This window comes from Camelus dromedarius, chromosome 9 (genome assembly GCF_036321535.1).
Source record: "Camelus dromedarius isolate mCamDro1 chromosome 9, mCamDro1.pat, whole genome shotgun sequence".
Lineage (NCBI taxonomy): Eukaryota > Metazoa > Chordata > Mammalia > Artiodactyla > Camelidae > Camelus > Camelus dromedarius.
Genome location: NC_087444.1, coordinates 77529683 through 77548171, shown reverse-complemented (window position 1 = coordinate 77548171; position 18489 = coordinate 77529683). Strand labels below are relative to the sequence as shown.

Genomic DNA, 18489 nt, shown 5'->3' with positions numbered 1-18489 from the left:
CAGATAACACAGAACATGTGCGGCTGTTCCCGTAAACCTTTACTTATGAATATTAAAGTTTGAATTTCGTATAATTTTCACATGTCGTAAAATATTTTTTTCGCATGCTTTTATCTTTTTTAGGGTCTTTTGGGCTTCGTGAATATGGATATGTCTTATACCTCAATTGTGGTGATGGTTACCACCTGGTTTGCTTTTGTCCAAATGCATCAGATGGTGCACATTAAAAATGTGCAGTTCTGTTAAAAATATTCTTCTTTTATCTTTTCCAACTATATAAAATGCAATAGTGGTGATGGATGTAGAACAGTGTGAATGTACGTAGTGCCACTGAATTTTGCACTTAAAAATGGTTAAAATGGTAAACTTTATGTTATGTATATTTTACCACTAAAAAAAGCAAAAGCAACGTTTAAAAAGTGTAAAAATGTAAAATGTGTGGTACAAAACTGGCTTGCCAGCCTGTGGGCGGCAGGTTGCTGGCCTCTGCCCTGGACAACCAGCTCTGCGACAAGAGGAATGGGTCTTGAGTATCCTTCCTGCGCCCCTAGGCTGTGACATGAAACCTGGCACCCATGAGGACTTAAGTATATTTGTTTAATCGATGAATAACGAAAACTTACAAAACATTACCCTATGGCCCTTCTGATAACTTTGGAGTGTCTCTGGAATTCCTGGGCAATTGTAGTAGAGATTCTGGCACTGACTGGGTGCTAATGCTGAGGTCTCTAGATTTAGGGGGGGCAGTGGGACCTTCTGAGTAACGTGGGTCCCCGCAGCCAGGCTGACGGTCTCAGATTTAGAAGCCTCGAGTCCAGAGGTGGGAGCTCCCCACAGGCAGCTGTAAGTTCTGCTGTCCAGACGAAACGCTGGCACTGCTGCCCGGCTTATCTCAGAGCAAGTGTTGCATACTCGCTGGCCTGGGTCTGCCTGGGCAGGGAGGGTGTCCCAGCTGTCCCCTGGTGGGGGACACTGCAGGTCAGCTGGGAATAGGTGACCTCCTGTGGGTCTGTAGCTTCAGAGGCCTGAGGAAGGAAGTGAGAATATGAAAGGGTGGTGTGATGTGAGTGCTCAAGGGACAGTTGGGGGCAGAGGAGGGGAGGAAGCTCCCACCTGTCCATCTGCTGGCCTAGCTGCCTCTGGCTGTCCCTCTTTCCTGGCAGCATCTGGAGGGAAGAGGAGGCTGTTAAGGACTGTGTATTTGTGTCCACCCCCACCCCCAATTCATCTGCTGAAACCCAGCCCCAAGTGATGGTGTTTGGAGGTGGTGCCCTTGGGAGGTGATTAGGTTTCGATGAGGTTACGAGGGTGGAATTCTCATGAAAGGCCAGTGCCCTGGTGCTCTCTCTCTGCTCTGAGAGGACGCAGCAAGAAGGTGGCAGTCTGCAGGGGGCTCTCACCAGGGACTGAGTCCCAGCACCCCCGTCTTGGGCCTCCCAGCACCCCCGTCTTGGGCCTCCCAGCCTCCAGAATTGTGAGAAACAAATGTCTGCTGTTTGAACCACTAGGTATGTGGTGTTCCATTACAGCAGCTCCAACAGACTAAGACAGAGACGGTCATTGAAAGAAAATTTTTTTTTGACATTTACTTTGGTTGGGGAAGTAATTAGGCTTATTTACTTATTTATCTATTTATTTATGTATTTATTTTTAGAGGAGGTGCTGGGGATTGAACCCAGGGCCTCATGCATGCTAAGCACGTGCTCTACCACTTGAGCTACACCCTCCCCCCATTTTTAAAAACTGAAGTATAGCTAATGTACAATAGTATAGAAGTTACAAGTGTGCAATATAGTGATTCACAGATTTTAAAGGTCACACTCCATTTATATTTATTAGGAAATATCTGCTATATTCCCCTAGCTGTACAATACATCCTTGCAGATTATTTTACACCTAACAGTCTGTACCTCTTAATCCCCCACCCCAGTTGTGCCCCTCCCCCTTCCCTCTCCCCACTGGCAACCACTGGTTTGTTCTCTATACCTGTAATCTACAAAATACAACAAACTAGTGAATAAAGCAAAAGAGAATGTCATGGTTTTGAGAGCGTGGTTGTAGGTCGCCCCCAGCCCTGTCTTCTCATTTTCCCGATCGGAGCTGGGGCTCAGGAAGTTACCGCAATCACAGCATGAGTCAGCAAATCTGCCCACACTTCACTGCCTCTGGACCCGCGCAGAGCCCTTCCCCGCCCCTAGCAAAGGCCCCTCCCCGTCTCCCCACTTCCAGGTCGGACTCGCACCGCAGCGCTCTGCGCAGGCTTCCGCTCCTCACCTCCAGGACTTACCGTTTTTGGCTTTGCAACGGCAGCAGAGGAAGAGGAGGAGGACCAGGATCAGGACCCCAGCGGCCACTGGGGCACCAATCAGAAGGCCCAGGCGTTTCCCCTCGAAGCTAGGGCTGTGAGGCAGGGCTGCAAACGAGGAAACGGTGCTGGAGCAGCCACCCTTGACAAAGCACCTTCACACACGGCGCCGTTTCCCTGTATTCCTGCAGACCCATCTTGCAGCTCAGAATTGTGCACCCCGTTTCTTAGAAAAGGCTCATGAGCTTTGACACCTCGTTTGCTTGCTCCGTGAAGTCATAGACAAGGAAGGACTTGGAAATGGAAATTTGTGTCCATACGGAAACAGCCCACGGCGCAAACCCCAGCCCATCCCTATTCTCCTGTGGGTTTCGAGCTCGGACTAGGCTTACCTTTTTAAACTGTGGACACAAATCAGAAGAAGGGTAAAATTCTGCAACACAGACAAACAATCTGAAACTCAGATTTCAGCGCCCAGGTTTACCATCTGGTCAGGACACGGCCGCGCTCACTCGCTTCCGCATCGCGTCTGTGGCTGCTTTGCGCCACAGGGTCACAGTCGGGTGGTTGCGAAAGAGAACCTGTGTCCACACAGCCCGACACTGACTGCCTGCCCCGTTGCAGAAAATATCTGCCAACGCCCGCGGCAGAGGCGGAGCCGCTCAGGAGAGAGCCGCAGGGCTCCACCAACAGCGGGCGTTAGCAAGGCTAATGGCAGCGCCCGTTTCAAGAATTAAGAACCGAGCTGTTGTGTGGGAATCTGCAGAAAAAGTATGCATTTGCATTAGGCAAAGGCAGCCACGGACAACACAAAGAATCCTTCATGTGTTGGCTGGATTCCAATAAAGCATGGCCAGAGCATACTAGATTCAATAAAAAATAAAACTTTCTTTTTTAAACCAAATAGGCAGTGAGCTGGATATAGCTCCCTGGCCATAGTTTTCCAATCCCGGTTTCATCCATCTCTTCTGTAGTTTTGACCCCACTAGATTTCGTTAGCTTGTGTATTTAAGTTTCCCTCAAACTCTGCCTGCAGTGCGTGCATGATCTCAGCTTTCCTTGCGACACTGCTGCTCGCCAATTCCACACGCACGTCTCCCTCCTGCATGCTCTGACTCAGACTGAGGAAGCTGGCTGCCCCCGGCACGTGTCCCCTGGGGTGATGCATGGCGGACTCAGGAGCAACAGGCCCCAGAAGAAACTTCTCCTCTGGCACGTGCCCACCTGAGAGCCTCCGCAGGTGGGTCTGCGTCTCTGTGAACGGTCCCCCAGCGCACACACATCACGGACACGGGCAGAGGCACGGCACGGGACTGGAGGCGGGTTCATACTAAATTCTTCTCAAGGTGGAAGGGGGAGTGTCAGTGGTCACAACCACAGAAACTCTTAGCTCAACAGTCCTTCTTAATCCTGTGCAGAATTGGCTTCTACTTACACGAAGGAAGTGAGGCTCAGAGGAGGGGAAAGATGTTAGCAGGGGGACACCGTGAATTCGTTGTAGAAATAGCTCTCATAATTTGTGTGTCCTCAGGGCAGTAAAGAGATGAAGCCAGCAGAGAACAAGGTTATCTGATGGTCTTTGGGGAGTGGAGCTCAGCGGTGAGGCTGTGACGCTACAGCACCGACAGGATGGATCAGTGAGGAATGGAGTCTACGGATCCTACTGGCTGTATCTGCAATCCCGAGACCCTCTAACCTGCTTTCCCTGACGGACAGCAGCCCTGCCTCCTCTAGCTGCTTGCTCCCTGCCTCCAGCCACCAGGAGCCCTCTTAAAAAGCCAATTCTGTCTCTGGTGAATAACCTTGTTCCTCCGAGTCAGAGAAGAGAGACAATGGAACCTCCTTTCAGCTTTCCACCTAAACTCAGTTACTCACAGGTTGAATGTCTGGGCTCTGTGTGATCAAGATGGTCAGGAATTCCTGCAAACGGAGATGAAACTGGGGTGGATTTCTTTATCTCTGCTCAGGCTAACTCGGGAGCGTCCCAGTGACCCTGTATGGCCCTTTCCCGGCCCCTGGGCATGTGGCAGCGGGGCTGCGAGGAGGGTGAGGGGCAAGTTCCTCCCAAGTTCACGTCTAAGCGGACGCTGCTCATCCCACCACCCCACCTGCTGCCCTGTTTCCCCACCACTGCTGCAACTGGGCATGCTGGTCTCCGGGAGGGGATACGGGCAGGGGTGGGCGGGCCTTCCTCACCTTCAACCTGAAGCTGCAGTTGGTCACTGGGAAGAGACCACACATAGGGGTCTCCGTTGAAGGCACCGTAGCATCTGTAGGTCCCGGCCTGTGTGGAGGAGACTCGATTCAGGGGGAAGACAGCCCAGTGTCCTTCATCCAGGGGGCTAGAGCTGCGGTTCTGGGTGGAATGAACTCCGTCTTCTCCAGTGAGAATAAACATTTCAAACTCGAAATTGGAGAAGCACTGCAACTTCACCTTCTCCCCGAGAGCCACCACAGGGCCAACCATGCTTGAGAGGGAGGGTTTCTCATAAGCTCCTAAGAAAGAAGGAAGTTTGGTGATAAACAGAAGGGCCGGTTACACACTGTCCCTTTCTGTTCCTGGGAGCAGAGATGGCTCTGGCTTCTCTCCCCTCCTTGTCCCGCCCTGAGGAAACCTGTGTGAGCATCACCCCTGAGCCTTCCTGAGGATGGCGGTTTGGTCCTGCGTGCTTCATGTCTCCAAATCCTTGTTCCCCCTTCTGCAGAGGGGGCAGTCTGGCTCTGCTGCCTGCGTGTCTCACTCACCGGTCATCACCAGCTGCAGGGGGTCACTCCACGGGGACCAGTGCCCTCCTGTCTGATAGGAACACTGGTACAGCCCTGCAAAGCCTGGTGTCATCTCTGTGGTATTCAAAGTGTTGGTCCTCCGAGGCATGATTTGTCTGTCTCTGTCCGCGGGCTCGGGGACCCCCACTTTAGAGATCCTGTACGCCTCAGCGTGTCCAGGCCCCTCACACAGGATGGTCACAGGTTCCTTAGATGGAACCACGGATCCTGGCAGAGCTGTGATCCGAGGTCGGGGGAGATTTCCTGGAAGCAAGGAAACAGGTAATGAACTCACAACGGTGTCTGCTTCTTACATCCTCCTCCCCTCCGTCCCCTCTCCCACCCCCAGTCTAAATGCTGCGTCCCCCTTCCAGCTGCCAAGAAAGCTGATACCTGGCCCAAACCCCACTGGGTCCTTGGGAGTGTTACAAGGACTACTCACCCTTCTGTGCCCGAGTGCTCTGGCCCAGATACAACCCTAGAAGGAGACACCGAGTGAGAACCAGACCTGCCCTCCTGGATCCACCACCTATTTGCACCCCGACCCTTCTCTCCCAGACTCACCAAGAAACAGCAGGGTGGGAAGGACCACAGACATGATCCTGCGTCCAAGCCGACCTGCTGGCCTCAGCGCCGCTCCTCTTGTGAGGAGCAGACCGCTCTGGCAAGAGGCGCTGACCTACGGGAAGTCGTGGGGAAGCTTTCAGTTCTCAGTCCTACAGCGAGGGCAGTTCACATCCTCTTCCTCCTGGGCGGGGCCTGCCCACGTAGCGGGCGTCAGGAGCACCTTGACCTGAACTTCAGCCATCAGCCCAGCCTGACCCCAGTCTTCTGTCCCTGCTGCTTCATTAACATCAAAACTTTCTGTATAAAGTGAGCGGTGAGAGAGATGCCAGACAGAGAAGAGGACAGAACATTCCCAGTGTGAGGTCTGCTCTGAAATACCGGGGGAGCTCATGGCCCTTGCCTCGTGACCCTGCACCTCCATCTCCTCCTGTGCAAAATGGGCCAGATTATGAGTTTCTGAAGAGCTCTCCTCAGGGTGTGTGCAAACCGCCCAGAACACGCGCTGCTGGGGGGGGGGGGGGGCACAGCACACTCACGGGTTCTGCCTCTTCCCTGGACTGTGGTCCCAGCATCGTGTCAGCACTGGTTCTGTCCGTGGTGTCAGCTTTGAACCTGAGCCAGGTGCTTTCATTGGGTCTGTCACAGGTTTGTTCTTGAGCCGTCACGCCGGCTGAGCCGTGCGGAGTAGCGCTGCCATCCCTTCTTCTGGATGAACATGTAATTTTGACGGAAAATCTCCTCATTCCACCCCAAATGGAGCGCTCTTCTCCACAGGTCTGAACTGACTCACGTCCCTGAGCTCTCCTTTGAGGAGGATCACACGGGGGCAGGTGACAGGGAGTCTTCACAGAGCTGTGGTGGCTGGAGTGCTGTTCCAAAGCACCTAGTCGGCTCTCAGTGCATCCGGTTCTGAGGACCTTGCAGCCATTGGTGGAATCACACATGGATCTGCAAATTCAGAAATAACTCCGACTTCCGCCAGCATTTCCCTTTGGTCGCTGTGCATCAGCCCCACCACCTGAGCTGGACACCAGCGTCACCGCAGCCCGGTCAGTTACGTCCACGCTGGTCAGATCTGCTGTGTCCACGTGCTTGGGTCGCGGCTGGGCAGAGAGAAACGCGGCGTAGAGGCTGTAATTTGAGAGGTCTGTGGTTGACGAGGAGGGGTGTCCCCAGGACCGAGAAGACATTGAAAGTTTCCAACTTAGGGGAAGAGGCGGACAGGGGCAACGTGGTTGGACAGGACTTTCCTTTCTCTGAGGCTAGGGGAGCATATCCACATCTACCTTTTATCTATCAGTTATCTCTTCATTATCCATCTGTTTCATTCTATCTGTCTTTCTATTATCTATCCATCCATCCATCCATCCATTGTCTATGAATCATCTATTCATTATCTATCAATCATCTATTATCTATCTCATTTATTATTTATCTATTATCTCTTAGTCATTTCTTATCTGTCTATGTATCCACCCATTATTTGTCATCTTTATTTATCTCTTTTTTGTTTATCTGTCAACATCCATGTGTCATATTTCTATGTTTCATATCTCTCCCTCCTCTGCACTCTCTCGCACTGTCCACTATAGCATCAAAAGTGAATCCTTGAGGGGAGGATGTAGCTCAGTGGTACAGCACATGCTTAGCATGGTATGAGGTCCTGGCTTCAATCCCCAGTACCTCCATTAAAATAAATAAATTAATTAAAGTGAATCCTTGAAATAGTGGAGTCACTATGTTTTGGGTCCCCATTCCTACAGCAGCATTTTAATCTTTGTATATAATGCAAGGGATAAGAGAATCTCAGAATAAAAAAGGAAGACATAATTTCCAATCTGAGGACTGCTGTGAAATCCCGTGAACTCCTGGTCCTCACCTCTCAGTGCTCCATAATGCATCCTTTATACGCTAAATGAGGGGCAGTGCCGATGAGTTCCTGAAAAGCCGTAGTCACACAGTGTGTAAGGTGCCTAAGACAGATCTTGCTAGCGAGACAGTTGCATAGTTATTATGAAAGCATCTCTTTGGCCCTGTTCCTGTTTGCCCACCCCTGTCCCCCTCTAGCCCCAGAAGAACCTACTCATAGCTTGGGATCACTAAGCAATTTAACCGAACTCCTGACTTCTGCTTTCCTGCGTGCACACCATGCTTTGCCTGGTCTGTTGCCTCACCTAATTCTTTCCCCAGATTAAAAGAAGTGAGAATGAAGAATAAAGTAGTTTAAAAAAAAAAGACACTATGAACTCATCTACAAAACAGAAACAGACTTCCAGACTTAGTAAACAATCTTATGGTTACCGGGGAAAGGGGGTGGGAAGGAATAAATTCGGGAGCTTGAGATTTACAAATGTTGGCCACTATATATAAAAATAGATTTTCAAAAAGTTTCTTCTATATAGCACAGGGAACTATGTTCAATATCTTGTAGTAACCTTTCATGAAAAAGAATATGAAAATGAATATTTGCATGTATCTGCATGACTGGGAGATTGTGCTGCACACCAGAAATGGACACATTGTAACTGTACTTTAATTTAACAAAAAAGAATTAAGCAGTTAAAGAATGACTCGGTCGCTGCCGCCCAGCAGCCCCTTTAGCAATCCTGCAGGCAGACCGCGTGGGCAAGACAGCATCTGGAGAAAGATAATGAGGGCTCAGCCAGTCTGCACGCGACAGACAAAGATGCCGCACACCCCAGCCTCCTGCCTCCCCTTTAAAACCTGTCGTGGCCAAGCAGAATCTTCAGAGTTGGTTCTGGGACGCAAATCTGCCTTCTCCCCAGATTGCTGGACTTCTGATTAAAGTAACCTTTCCTCTCTGCCAACACTTGCCTCTTGAGTATTGGCTTCCAAGTGGCGAGCAGCCTAGCCTGAGTTTGGTAACAATTATTCCATCGTCCTGACCTTTTCTGCAAATGTTCCCAACTTACGTCAGCAGTGACAGTTTGTGCCCTTTGACAAACATCCCCCCTTCCCCCACCTCCCCTGCCTCCGTGAGTCTGACTTTTTAGGGTCCACGTATAAATGATGCCGTTCACTCTCATTGTGTCGTCCTCCGTCTGGCTTATCTCACGGAGCAGAAGGCCCTCCAGGGGCATCCATGTTGGCCCAAGTGGCAGCATTTGGAGGCCTTAATGAAAACCAGGTGATTTAGATGGTGGCTGCTATTTCTTCTCCCAGGGTGACAGCCCTGCCTTGTCCATGAGATGCCTCTGCCCACTTGCAGGGACCCAGAGCCTGTCTGAGACAGGTTTTTAACGGCACAGGGTATGCTGCTGAACTGTTTCTGAACTGTGGCTTCTTATCAGCTTGTCCAGCGCTCTGCTGCGGCCACAGAGTTCCTGTTTCACACATCCGGTGTCCTTTGCGGGCTCTGTCTACCCCACTCAGACTCGCTTATTCCAACAGAAGTCTGTTTAAATCCACCCGTCTCCCCGGCCACCTATGAGTTATGTGAACTTGGGGATGTTAACTTAAGATTTCAGTCTCAATTTCTTCACGCATGAATGAGAATGCTAAGCGCGCACATGCCCCAGAGGGTTACGGCATGACTAAGTGGAATAACTTAAAGACTGGCCCATGACACACGTGAGTCCTCGGGTGAATCTGTGATTGTATTCCTTCCAGCTGACGTTCTGAACGCTAAAATATGTGTGCATGTGAGTAAACAACTGTATACCTTATGCACTGGTTTATTCAGTTGGCTAGTTAGGTAACTAGTTAGCTCTTGTGCTTAGCTAGTAGTTCAAGGCGCTGACTGTCATGCCTTACTGCCTTGATTTGAATCCTGGATCAGGCAATTATAATCTTACAGCTAACTGAGCATTACTTTTCAACATCAGTAAAATGAGATTACAACAGCGCCTACGTCGTAACTTTTGTGAGGATTCAACGATGTGGCACGTGCGAAGCTGTTAAAGTCGTTCCAAGCAATGGCTTTTGCTCCATAATTTTATTATTATGAAAAGTAATTTGTCATTTTAAAACTAGTCATTAATACTTCCTTTTAATTACATGGGTTGTTAAACCATCCTCTTAAAATGCTGAATGGAATTGGGTTCTATAGCTAACACAGCCTTGTTTTGGAAACTGTTATTATTCTTGGGCATTTGTTTGATATGCAGAAGTATCATCTCTCCGAGGAGTGTATAAAATGTCTCCATTCTTTGTCAGATGGCTTTCCACCAAATACCATTGCTTGGTTTAATTTGTACTCACTGTTGATTGCCGAGGTTAATCTTTGATACATTTACTGGATTTGTATTTCAACATTTCTGAATTATAAGTGTGAGTTTTGAAAAGAGGGTGAGAGAGAGAACTTTGTAAGAGCAAAGGAGGCATACGTTTTGGGGGTTTGTGTTGCAAGTGTGTGTGGAAGCAGCAGAGAGACAGGTGCATTTTATAAGCAGTAAATTGACACGTGGCAAGACGTGCTTTCCATTCCCATTTGTTTAGGCCAGTGGATTGATAATAGTGACCCAGTCATTTTTTCTGATTCTATTCCACTATAGCTCATTGTGGATACCGAATACAGTTCCCTGTGCTGTGCAGTGAGTCCTTGTTGCTTACCTGCTCTATGTGTAGTAGTTTGTATCTGTTAATCCCAACTCCTAATCTGTCCCTGTGCCCCTCCTTTTCCTTTTTGGTAATCAGAAGTTTGCTTTCTGTATCTGTGGGTCTGTTTCTGTTTTGTATACAGATTCATTTGTATTAGTTTTTAGATTCTACATGTAAGTGATATCATATGATATTTGTTTTTCACTGTCTGACTTACTTCACTCAGTATAATATTCTCTAGCTCCATCCATGTGGCTGCAAATGGCAATACTTTATTCTTTTTTGTAGTTGAGCAAAATTTCATTGTATATACATACACCACAATTTATGCTTTTATAATCATAATCATTACCACTATTATTGTTATTGACATAATCATTTTTACCTCAGTGTTTCATTTCTCTTCCCCCTTCTCCCTACATTTTCTCTTAAGTGTCAAAATTAGATAAGCCTAAAGTTCTCTCTTTCTCTTTCTGTCTCTCTTTCTCTTTCCTGAGATCCATAATTGGGGAGATAAGCAAGTGTCTCAGGAAAACAATCCCAAATGGAAAGATAAAATCAAACACACATACCCGCACCCCTTGAAAAAACCACAAACAATTAAATTTTTTCGTATAGAGCTTAGATCAGAAATACGAGGGGCTGGCTAAATACTCTGCTTAGGGGTCACACGCCAAAATCAAGGTGTCATCCAGTTTGGATTCTATTCTCAAGACTCCGGGGAAGCATCCACTCCCAGGGTCCCTTAGTGTGCTCACAGAATTCATTTTCTTCTTACAGTTCCCACGTGTGCCCGCCTGCACAGCGTCTTCATCTCCAGCAACAACGTGTTAAATCCCTCTCATGCTCCAAATCTCTGATTTCCTCTTCTACCCGGTCTCTCCGGCTTCTTTCTCCAGCAAGGGCTCGTGTAATTACATCGTGCCCGCCTGATAACCCAGGACCACCTCCCTAGCTTGACAGCAACTGATTAGGAACTTTAATTGCACCTGCAAAATCCCCCCTGCCCTGTAACAACACAACCACTCAGAAAAACCACAGACAACTTGCTGAATTCTTTCATCCCTCTTATCTAGTCATAGGCTATTTTCCCAGTCATAGAGCCTAGAGAGGCTTCAAGTTTTCGAATTTTTTTCCCCTCAAAAAACATCGGCTCTCCAACAGGCAAAATGAGACAAGATGAACATGTATAAGAATGAATACAAAATAAGTGGAATGAATACACATTTAGATGTCAGCATAAATGAGCACCATCAGCTGCGGAACAAATGAGCTTGATCATTATGATTTACGCATTTTATTTAACAGACTTGATGCATTTCAGTGTACTTAGTACAGTGGAAGCAGGCAGCCAATTGCAATTACATCAGTGGTTCTCAGCCAGGGGTTATTTTGTTCCCCCAGGGGGCATTTGACAATGTTTGAGGATATTTTTGGTGGTCAGAACCGGAAGGTGCTTTTGGCATCTTGTGGTAGAGACCAGGAATGTTGATAAAAAAATCCTGCAGTGCACAGGTCAGCCCCCATGACAAAGAATCGTTCATCTCAACATGCTGATAGTGCCAAGGCTGAAAAACCTGGCCTAGATGGTCTGGGAGGGAGACTGCCTATTAAAGAATCATCTGGGGAGATTTTGCAGCTCCTGGCTCCCTAAAGCCCACCGCAGACTAATTCAACTAGGATTGCCAAGGATAGGGCCTGGGTAATTTTAGTGTGAGTCTCGTTTTAAGGGTTGAGAACCACCTATCGATAATTATGGTGAGGGCCACTGCACCGTGGGCCGGGAGGCCTGCCCCACCCAGCGTCCTGGGCCAGTCCCGGGGCTTGGGCTGGCGGGAGGAGGCTGTCTCTTACTGGAGACTTCATTTGCACGGAGCACCCACAGGCTGCGAGTGAAGTCCCGGCCTGAGGGAGGCGAGTGCCAGCTCCTGTACCTGTTTCTCTGTCTCGTCGTTTAAATCAACAGCAATTATTGGTTGAATCTCCACCGCAGACTGTTGCGAGCTCTAATGGCTGGTGTGAGACCATTAGAAGGATTTTTGAGGTCCTCCAGCTGAACTGTCTCTACAAGGAGGAGAAAGAGATTTGGAGGGGGCAGCTGCCTGTGATTTTGTAGCTAGTTTTTTCTTCTGATGTTACTTTTAAGTGTTTCATTAACGTGTAATTTCCATCCTGTAAAATCCATCCGTTTCAAGTGCGCAGTGACTTTCAGCAGACTTAGAGAGTTGCGCGACCAGCACCACATCCCAATTTCAGAACGTTTCCATCACCCCGAAGAGATCCCTCAGGCCCACCCTCAGGGTCTCTGCATTCGCGCTGTCATTCTGAGCAGGGCTCTACTGTGTCTGAGCCTCAGTCTTTCATCTATAATTTGGGATGGTTCCCCTCCTTGATCTCAAAAGACAGACGCCAATGTCACCGTCATGAAGGCTGAGGGACAGCGACATGGTCATAGAAAACACGAGTTTGTATTTTCCCCCCCAAATGCTTGTGGTGACGGAGCATCAGGGGAGCCGGCTGCTGCTGACTGTGCACGGGGTCCTGGGGGGTCTGTGCCCACAGGCGCAGGGCCTCCCTCCCCCTCAGCAGGTGCCTCTGCTTTGACTTTGCTGTCACAGCAGAGCCCCTCGGGCTCAGCGCCTAAGTTTATCAGGACTGGTCTTCCTCCTCCTGCCCCTCATCCCTATGACCGTGCCTTCCTCTCCTCTCAGGGTAAAGCCACTCACCTGCAGTCCCGCCGGCGGGATGGGGCAACTCATTCTGTTACTCATTTTCCAAGCCTCTCTCTCAAGTCCCGCTTTTGTCTGCCCCTGAATGCACCCAAGTCGCCGACTCCCCCGCTCTCCCCGTCACGCACTCACTCTGGGTGGGAATGACCCTCTCTCCCGACGGTAACAGCAGAGTCACTGAGCGCAGGTGTCCGTGCTGCTGTGATCGCAGGGCACGGTCACCTAGGGAGGGCGCCTCCGTGTTCCCGGCCCGCAGGCTGAACCGGCGTAGCCGTGGGAGCTAGGATCAAGTTCCGGGAGCAGGGTCAGCGGGGGGGCCCTGACGGTGCACGGCACTCTCCGCTCTGGGGTTCTCAAATGGGCACGCTCGTTCTTACCTAGCTGTTCCAAACTGGAAATTCCTCGTTTGCTTCCTTCTGACTTCATTTGGGTTTGCATCCAGCATCTCCTTCAAGGAGGTACGCTCCATCCGCTGGGTGGTCCGGAGAGCTGCCCACCTCTGTGCACCATTTAGTCTTCTCGTTTTCCCACGGGGCTCTAATACGGTTTCGCTGTACTGGGCTACCTGGTTGAGTAAGCGAGAAGTCCTTGGTGTCACCTTCAGTCCTCACTGGTCATCCTTAGGTTACGTGAGAACCAAATTACCGGTTTGTAAGCGCACTCTGGACAGAACCAGCCAGGGACTTTCTGCCCATCGTGACGGCTTGCTTCATACTGTGCTTTTCTGTGCTTTCTGTCTTCAGATGCAAGCTTTTTCCTCCTCCCTGTCTGTGTCTAAAATCCCACCAGACTTCATTTGTTCCTGCTGTTGGTATGCTTGTTAAGGACCGTCATTCCTCCCTTCACCTGTGGGCTCTTAAAGCTGGAACCTGGGTTCTCACCCTCCCAGTTAGGTCCCTGCAAAGCATTGTGTACGTCTCCACGTCCTCATCCCTCCTGAGTGTGCTGGTCCGCGCAGTCAGGCTTCCAACCTGGTCGCCCACCCCTTTCCTGAAATGCCTTCCTTCGCATCTTAGCCAGAAAAAACACAACATACACAGTGCGTTCACCCTCTGATGGCTTTTCTATGACCTGGGTGACTTGTTTCCCTTTTACACTTTTTCGTTTTCTCTACAAAACCAAATGCGTGTTGATCAAAGACAGCGTTGAGAAAGGACCATGACAGGATAAGTGACCCGTGGCGTGGAAACTCAGACCCGGCCTTTGGGTTCGGGGTGTATATGCTTCTAGGACTGTTCGTCTAAGAAGGTGGCTGACTTGCTCCCCCGACGCGTAGCGTGAGTGATGACGTGTTGCGGTGAGTGTCCTGCTCTTCCCACTTAGCACCTTAGCACGAGCACTTTAATGTGAAATATCTTACAATCATGAGCCCTTATCTTACATTGTGTTTCAAAACATTTTGCATAATAAATTTTCTCACTGGATGCAATTTCCCCTCAATGTACTTACTAAACAGCTGTATTTCGTTTTGTGAATCACCTTCAGTGTTGTCCACTTAATGCCTGAGGGTATAAGGATTTTTTTTTAGACAATTTTTTTGGTTTGTTTTTGGGGGGAGGTAATTAGGCTTATTTAATTATTATGTTTTTTAACAGCGGTACTGGGGATTGAACCCAGGACCCCGTGCATGCTAAGCATGCTCTCTGCCACTGAGCTATACCCTCCCCTCCAAGAGGATTTTTGTTTTTAATTGTTTCATTGAGGGAGGTGTCAGTGATTGACAGCACATGTTCTTGAGTTAAACTCCTTTGATAAAATCTTGGCTTCAACTTGAGCGAATGTGTGAACTTGGCCCTTTGTTCCTCTGTGCCCGTGGTCCTAAAACTAGCACTTATCATAATTGCCTGGAAGATTTGTTAAAACTGTTTTCTGGGCCCATCTCCAAAGTTTCTAATTTGGCAGGTCTGGGATAGGGCTTAAGAATCTGCATTTTGTAGGGGAGGGTGTAGCTCAGTGGCAGAGCGTGTGCTCAGCATGCACGAGGTCCTGCGTTCAGTCCCCAGTATCTCTATTAAATAAATAATTGAATAAATAAACCTAATTACGTCCCTGTTCCAATTGGAAAAAATAATCTGCATTTTCCCAAGTTCCCAGAGGATGCTGCTGGTCTGGGGGCCATACTTCGAGAACCACTGCTCTAAGCCTTAGATATATTGTATGAAGCATAGATAATAGAATAAAAAGATTGTTGCAAGAAATAAATGTGGTCTGTGGAGGAGCATATAATAGTCCCCACACAAGGTAAATACTCAGACACTGGTTGTCATAATAATTACTCCTTAAAAAGACAGGGATTACAGAAAAAAATGTAAAGGCGATTATCCAGATTGAAGGGTTTATGCTTATAAAGTGAACATTCATGCAGTTGTATTTTATCCTTTGCCTAAATTCTGTCACTTCTAAGTCAAAAATCTACACTAATTCCTCTTAATGTTTTAAATCGTAATTATGTTTTTGTGTGCATTCGGCTGTATATGTATAAGTATAAATATAACCTCTAGCTGGTAATCCATGTTGACTACCCTGATTAATAATAATCTGATTAGTGACTACATGAAGGTGTACGTGTGGGTGCAGTCACGCTCCCGGATCCAGACAGCCTTGCCAGCGCCGCAGATGTTCACTTCCATCTTCGAGGTGTTTACTTGGAAAGGTGTTTTACTGGTGATTTTGCTTGTTATGAACTTTGTATGAACGGAATCAATTCAATTAGCGGGTTCTTTTTGTATGGTTTCTCTTACAGCTACAGTTGGGGGGCGTGAAGAAAAAGGGTTCTGTGGAGACATGCTTGCATCTTTGTAGACCTAAGCGCTGACTCACTTGGGGTTTGTAACTGGAGGATGAAGCACTGGGTCGCCGAGCCCACGTGCTGAAACCGCCCACGAGCTTGGCAGTGCCGTGTTTTCTAGGTTTACCTCCTACCTGCAATGTAAATGCTTTCATTGTACGCAGCAGAGTCTTTAATTTTAACCGTTCTGATGGGGGGGGGAGGTCATTGTATATTATCTGGGTCTTAATTTGCATTTCTCGGGGTCTAATGAGTTTGAATGTCTTTCCATATGCTTATTGGCCATTTGGCCATTCTCTTGGGGTCACCTTTTCAAATCTTTTTGATTTTTTTCCATGCAGTTTTATCTTGTTTTAATACCTTGGGGAGGGAAAAATGTTCCTCTTCCCTTCTACGTTCTTCTGGCTGATGTATAAATTAAATTGACATGAGACATATTGACAAGAGAAAATCAAATGTTTACTACCGTGTGTACCCGGGAGAGGCCCAGGAAGACTGAGTAACTTGCCAAAGTGCCTGAAACTCTCACCTTAAATATTTTCTTCAGCTAAAGACAAGAGGATGTTGTGGGTAGTGGTTTGGGACTTTGAAGGGGAGGAAGGCGATTCACATGGAGATGGAAAAGCAGATGTTTGGTAAGTAAATGTTTGCCGGCCCTGCAGAGACAATGGGACCCCGAGTGGACTCTGATCTCTAGGACCTGCTGAATTGTCCCCACCACACCTTGCCTGTGTTCTTTGCAGATCTCTGGTGGTAGCTCTATTCCCAGAACAGACCCTCTATATAAAATTTTAGGGGGAGAAAAAGTTTCTTCTATATAGCACAGGGAACTACGTTCAATATGTTATAAAAACTAAAATGTTAATTTAATTAAAAACATGAAAATGATTATATGTATACATATATGCATGACTGTGATGTGCTATACACCAGAAACTGACACATTGTAATTGACTGTGCTTCAATACAAAATTAAATTAAATTAAAAATTTTAGGGGGAAAGTCAAAGTTTCTGAGTCTTTTGGGCCTCAGTTATTTTCAGCTCAAAATAATGTACATACCAAAGAGACATTTTAGGGTGGCAAGTTTTGCTGCCCTACAATGGGAACTGTACAACAGTTTGGAAAGAACTGTTATTGTAAGACAGAACTTTCCAAACCATGAATGTTATTTCTCCATTTATTGCTGATTCCTTCACTGTTGTCTACAAACTTGTGGCTCTCAGGAGAGGGACACATGATTTTAGACTTGTTTGTAGGTGTCTGGTGTGCACGTATCTGACTGTTCCCGTAGCATGTAGACTTGACAGACTCCGTCCCTTCTAATAGTATGTGTACTCTTCGGGCTTGCTTTTGATGTCACAGTTCAAGGTGGACGAACCAAGAAGGCAACAGACTTAGGAGTAGACTCTGTCTATGAAGCTCAAACATTATGCTAAGTGAAGGAAGCCAGACACAAAGGGCCACATATTTGATAATTCCATTTCCATGAAATGTCCCAAATAGATAAAGCCACCAAGACAGAATGCAGATTAGTGATGGCCAGGGGCTGGGGAAGGGGGAGATGGGGAGCAATTGCTCAGCGGGTCTGGGCTGTTTGGGAAGATGAAAGTCTTGGAAGTAAATAGTGGTGATGGTTGCATAACACTGTGAATGTTTTCAATACCACTGAATTGTACATGTTAAAATGGTTAAACTGGGTGGGGAGGGTGTAGCTCAAGTGGTAGAGCGCATGCTTAGCATGCACAAGGTCCTGGGTTCAATCCCCAGTACCTCCTCCAAAAAAAATAAATAAGTAAACCTAACTACCTCCCACCACCACCCCCAAAGTGGTTAAATATTTTATGTATATTTTACCATGATAAAAATAAAGTAGGCTCAAGAATACTTAAAATTCTCTTTATCTACAATAATGTCTCATCTAGGAAGCACAAACAACCCTGTGGGTCAAGCTTTCATCCACATGGATTTAACAAAGTGTATGCAGTGCAAAGACTAGAGAGCCCAAAGCTGGGAGAGGCACAGGAGACTCAGAGGTTAGAGAAACCCAGGTGGGGAGCTCCTGTCTTAGGGGTACAAGTTCAGTGTTTGATAGTGGGCAAGATCATTTTCCTCTTCTTGGATTCCTCATTTGTGGTGTAGAGGAGCAAAATTTGCCACCCCAAAATGTCTCTTTGGCGTGCAGATTATTTCAAGCTGAAAAGAGTTAAGGCCCAGAAGACTCCGGAAGAAACTGACTTCGCCTTAGCTACCTAAAAGACAGAGCTGCCACCGGAGATGTCTGCGGAGAACGTGGGCTACATGTGGTGGGAGAACGCAGTAGGACCTACAGCTCAGAGTCCACTCTGTGCCTCCTTGTCTCTGCGTGGCCCCAAAACATGTCTATTGAACACTTGCTTCTGCATCTCAGTGTGTATTTCCTTGCTCCCTTGTGAAGTCCCAGACCACGCCCCTCAACATTCTCTAGCGTTTTAGCTGAAGATGGGATTCATGGTGAGGGCTTCAGCCATACTGGTGAGTTCCTGTCTTCCTGGGTCTCTGTCTTATATATGTTATTAAGCTTTTGTTTGATTTTTCTCCTGTTAGTCTGTCTCATGTGAATTTAATTCTTAGACCAGCCAGAAGAACTTAAAAGGGCAGAAGAACACACATTCCTCCCTGACACTGGTCCTTTAGAATGTGCGTCTTCCAGCTGAGTATAACCACTGGCACCCCAGCTCTCTCCCATTCTTTACCATAAAGGTGAAGAGGAGAGAGAGGGAAACACAATGGAGA

At 47.8% G+C, this 18489-nt stretch overlaps 1 protein-coding gene across 2 annotated transcripts; it reads right to left on the bottom strand.

The window, feature by feature from the left end:
• Nucleotides 1–21: 21 nt before the first annotated feature.
• Nucleotides 22–6741, bottom strand: LOC105098599 (leukocyte immunoglobulin-like receptor subfamily A member 5). 2 transcript variants are annotated; one of them, XM_031457230.2, is made up of 10 exons: nt 6175–6741; nt 5636–5750; nt 5514–5549; nt 5051–5335; nt 4740–4801; nt 4502–4589; nt 4181–4225; nt 2288–2413; nt 1114–1166; nt 22–1025 (listed from the first exon to the last, which is right to left on the bottom strand). In XM_031457230.2, the coding sequence occupies exons 1-10, from the start codon at nt 6580–6582 to the stop codon at nt 888–890; spliced, it is 1356 nt and encodes a 451-aa protein (XP_031313090.2). In that variant the 5' UTR covers nt 6583–6741; the 3' UTR covers nt 22–887. The 2 variants fall into 2 exon arrangements, with proteins under 2 accessions (XP_031313090.2, XP_031313087.2); XM_031457227.2 differs by having other exon boundaries at nt 4502–4801; nt 6175–6737.
• Nucleotides 6742–18489: the final 11748 nt, after the last annotated feature.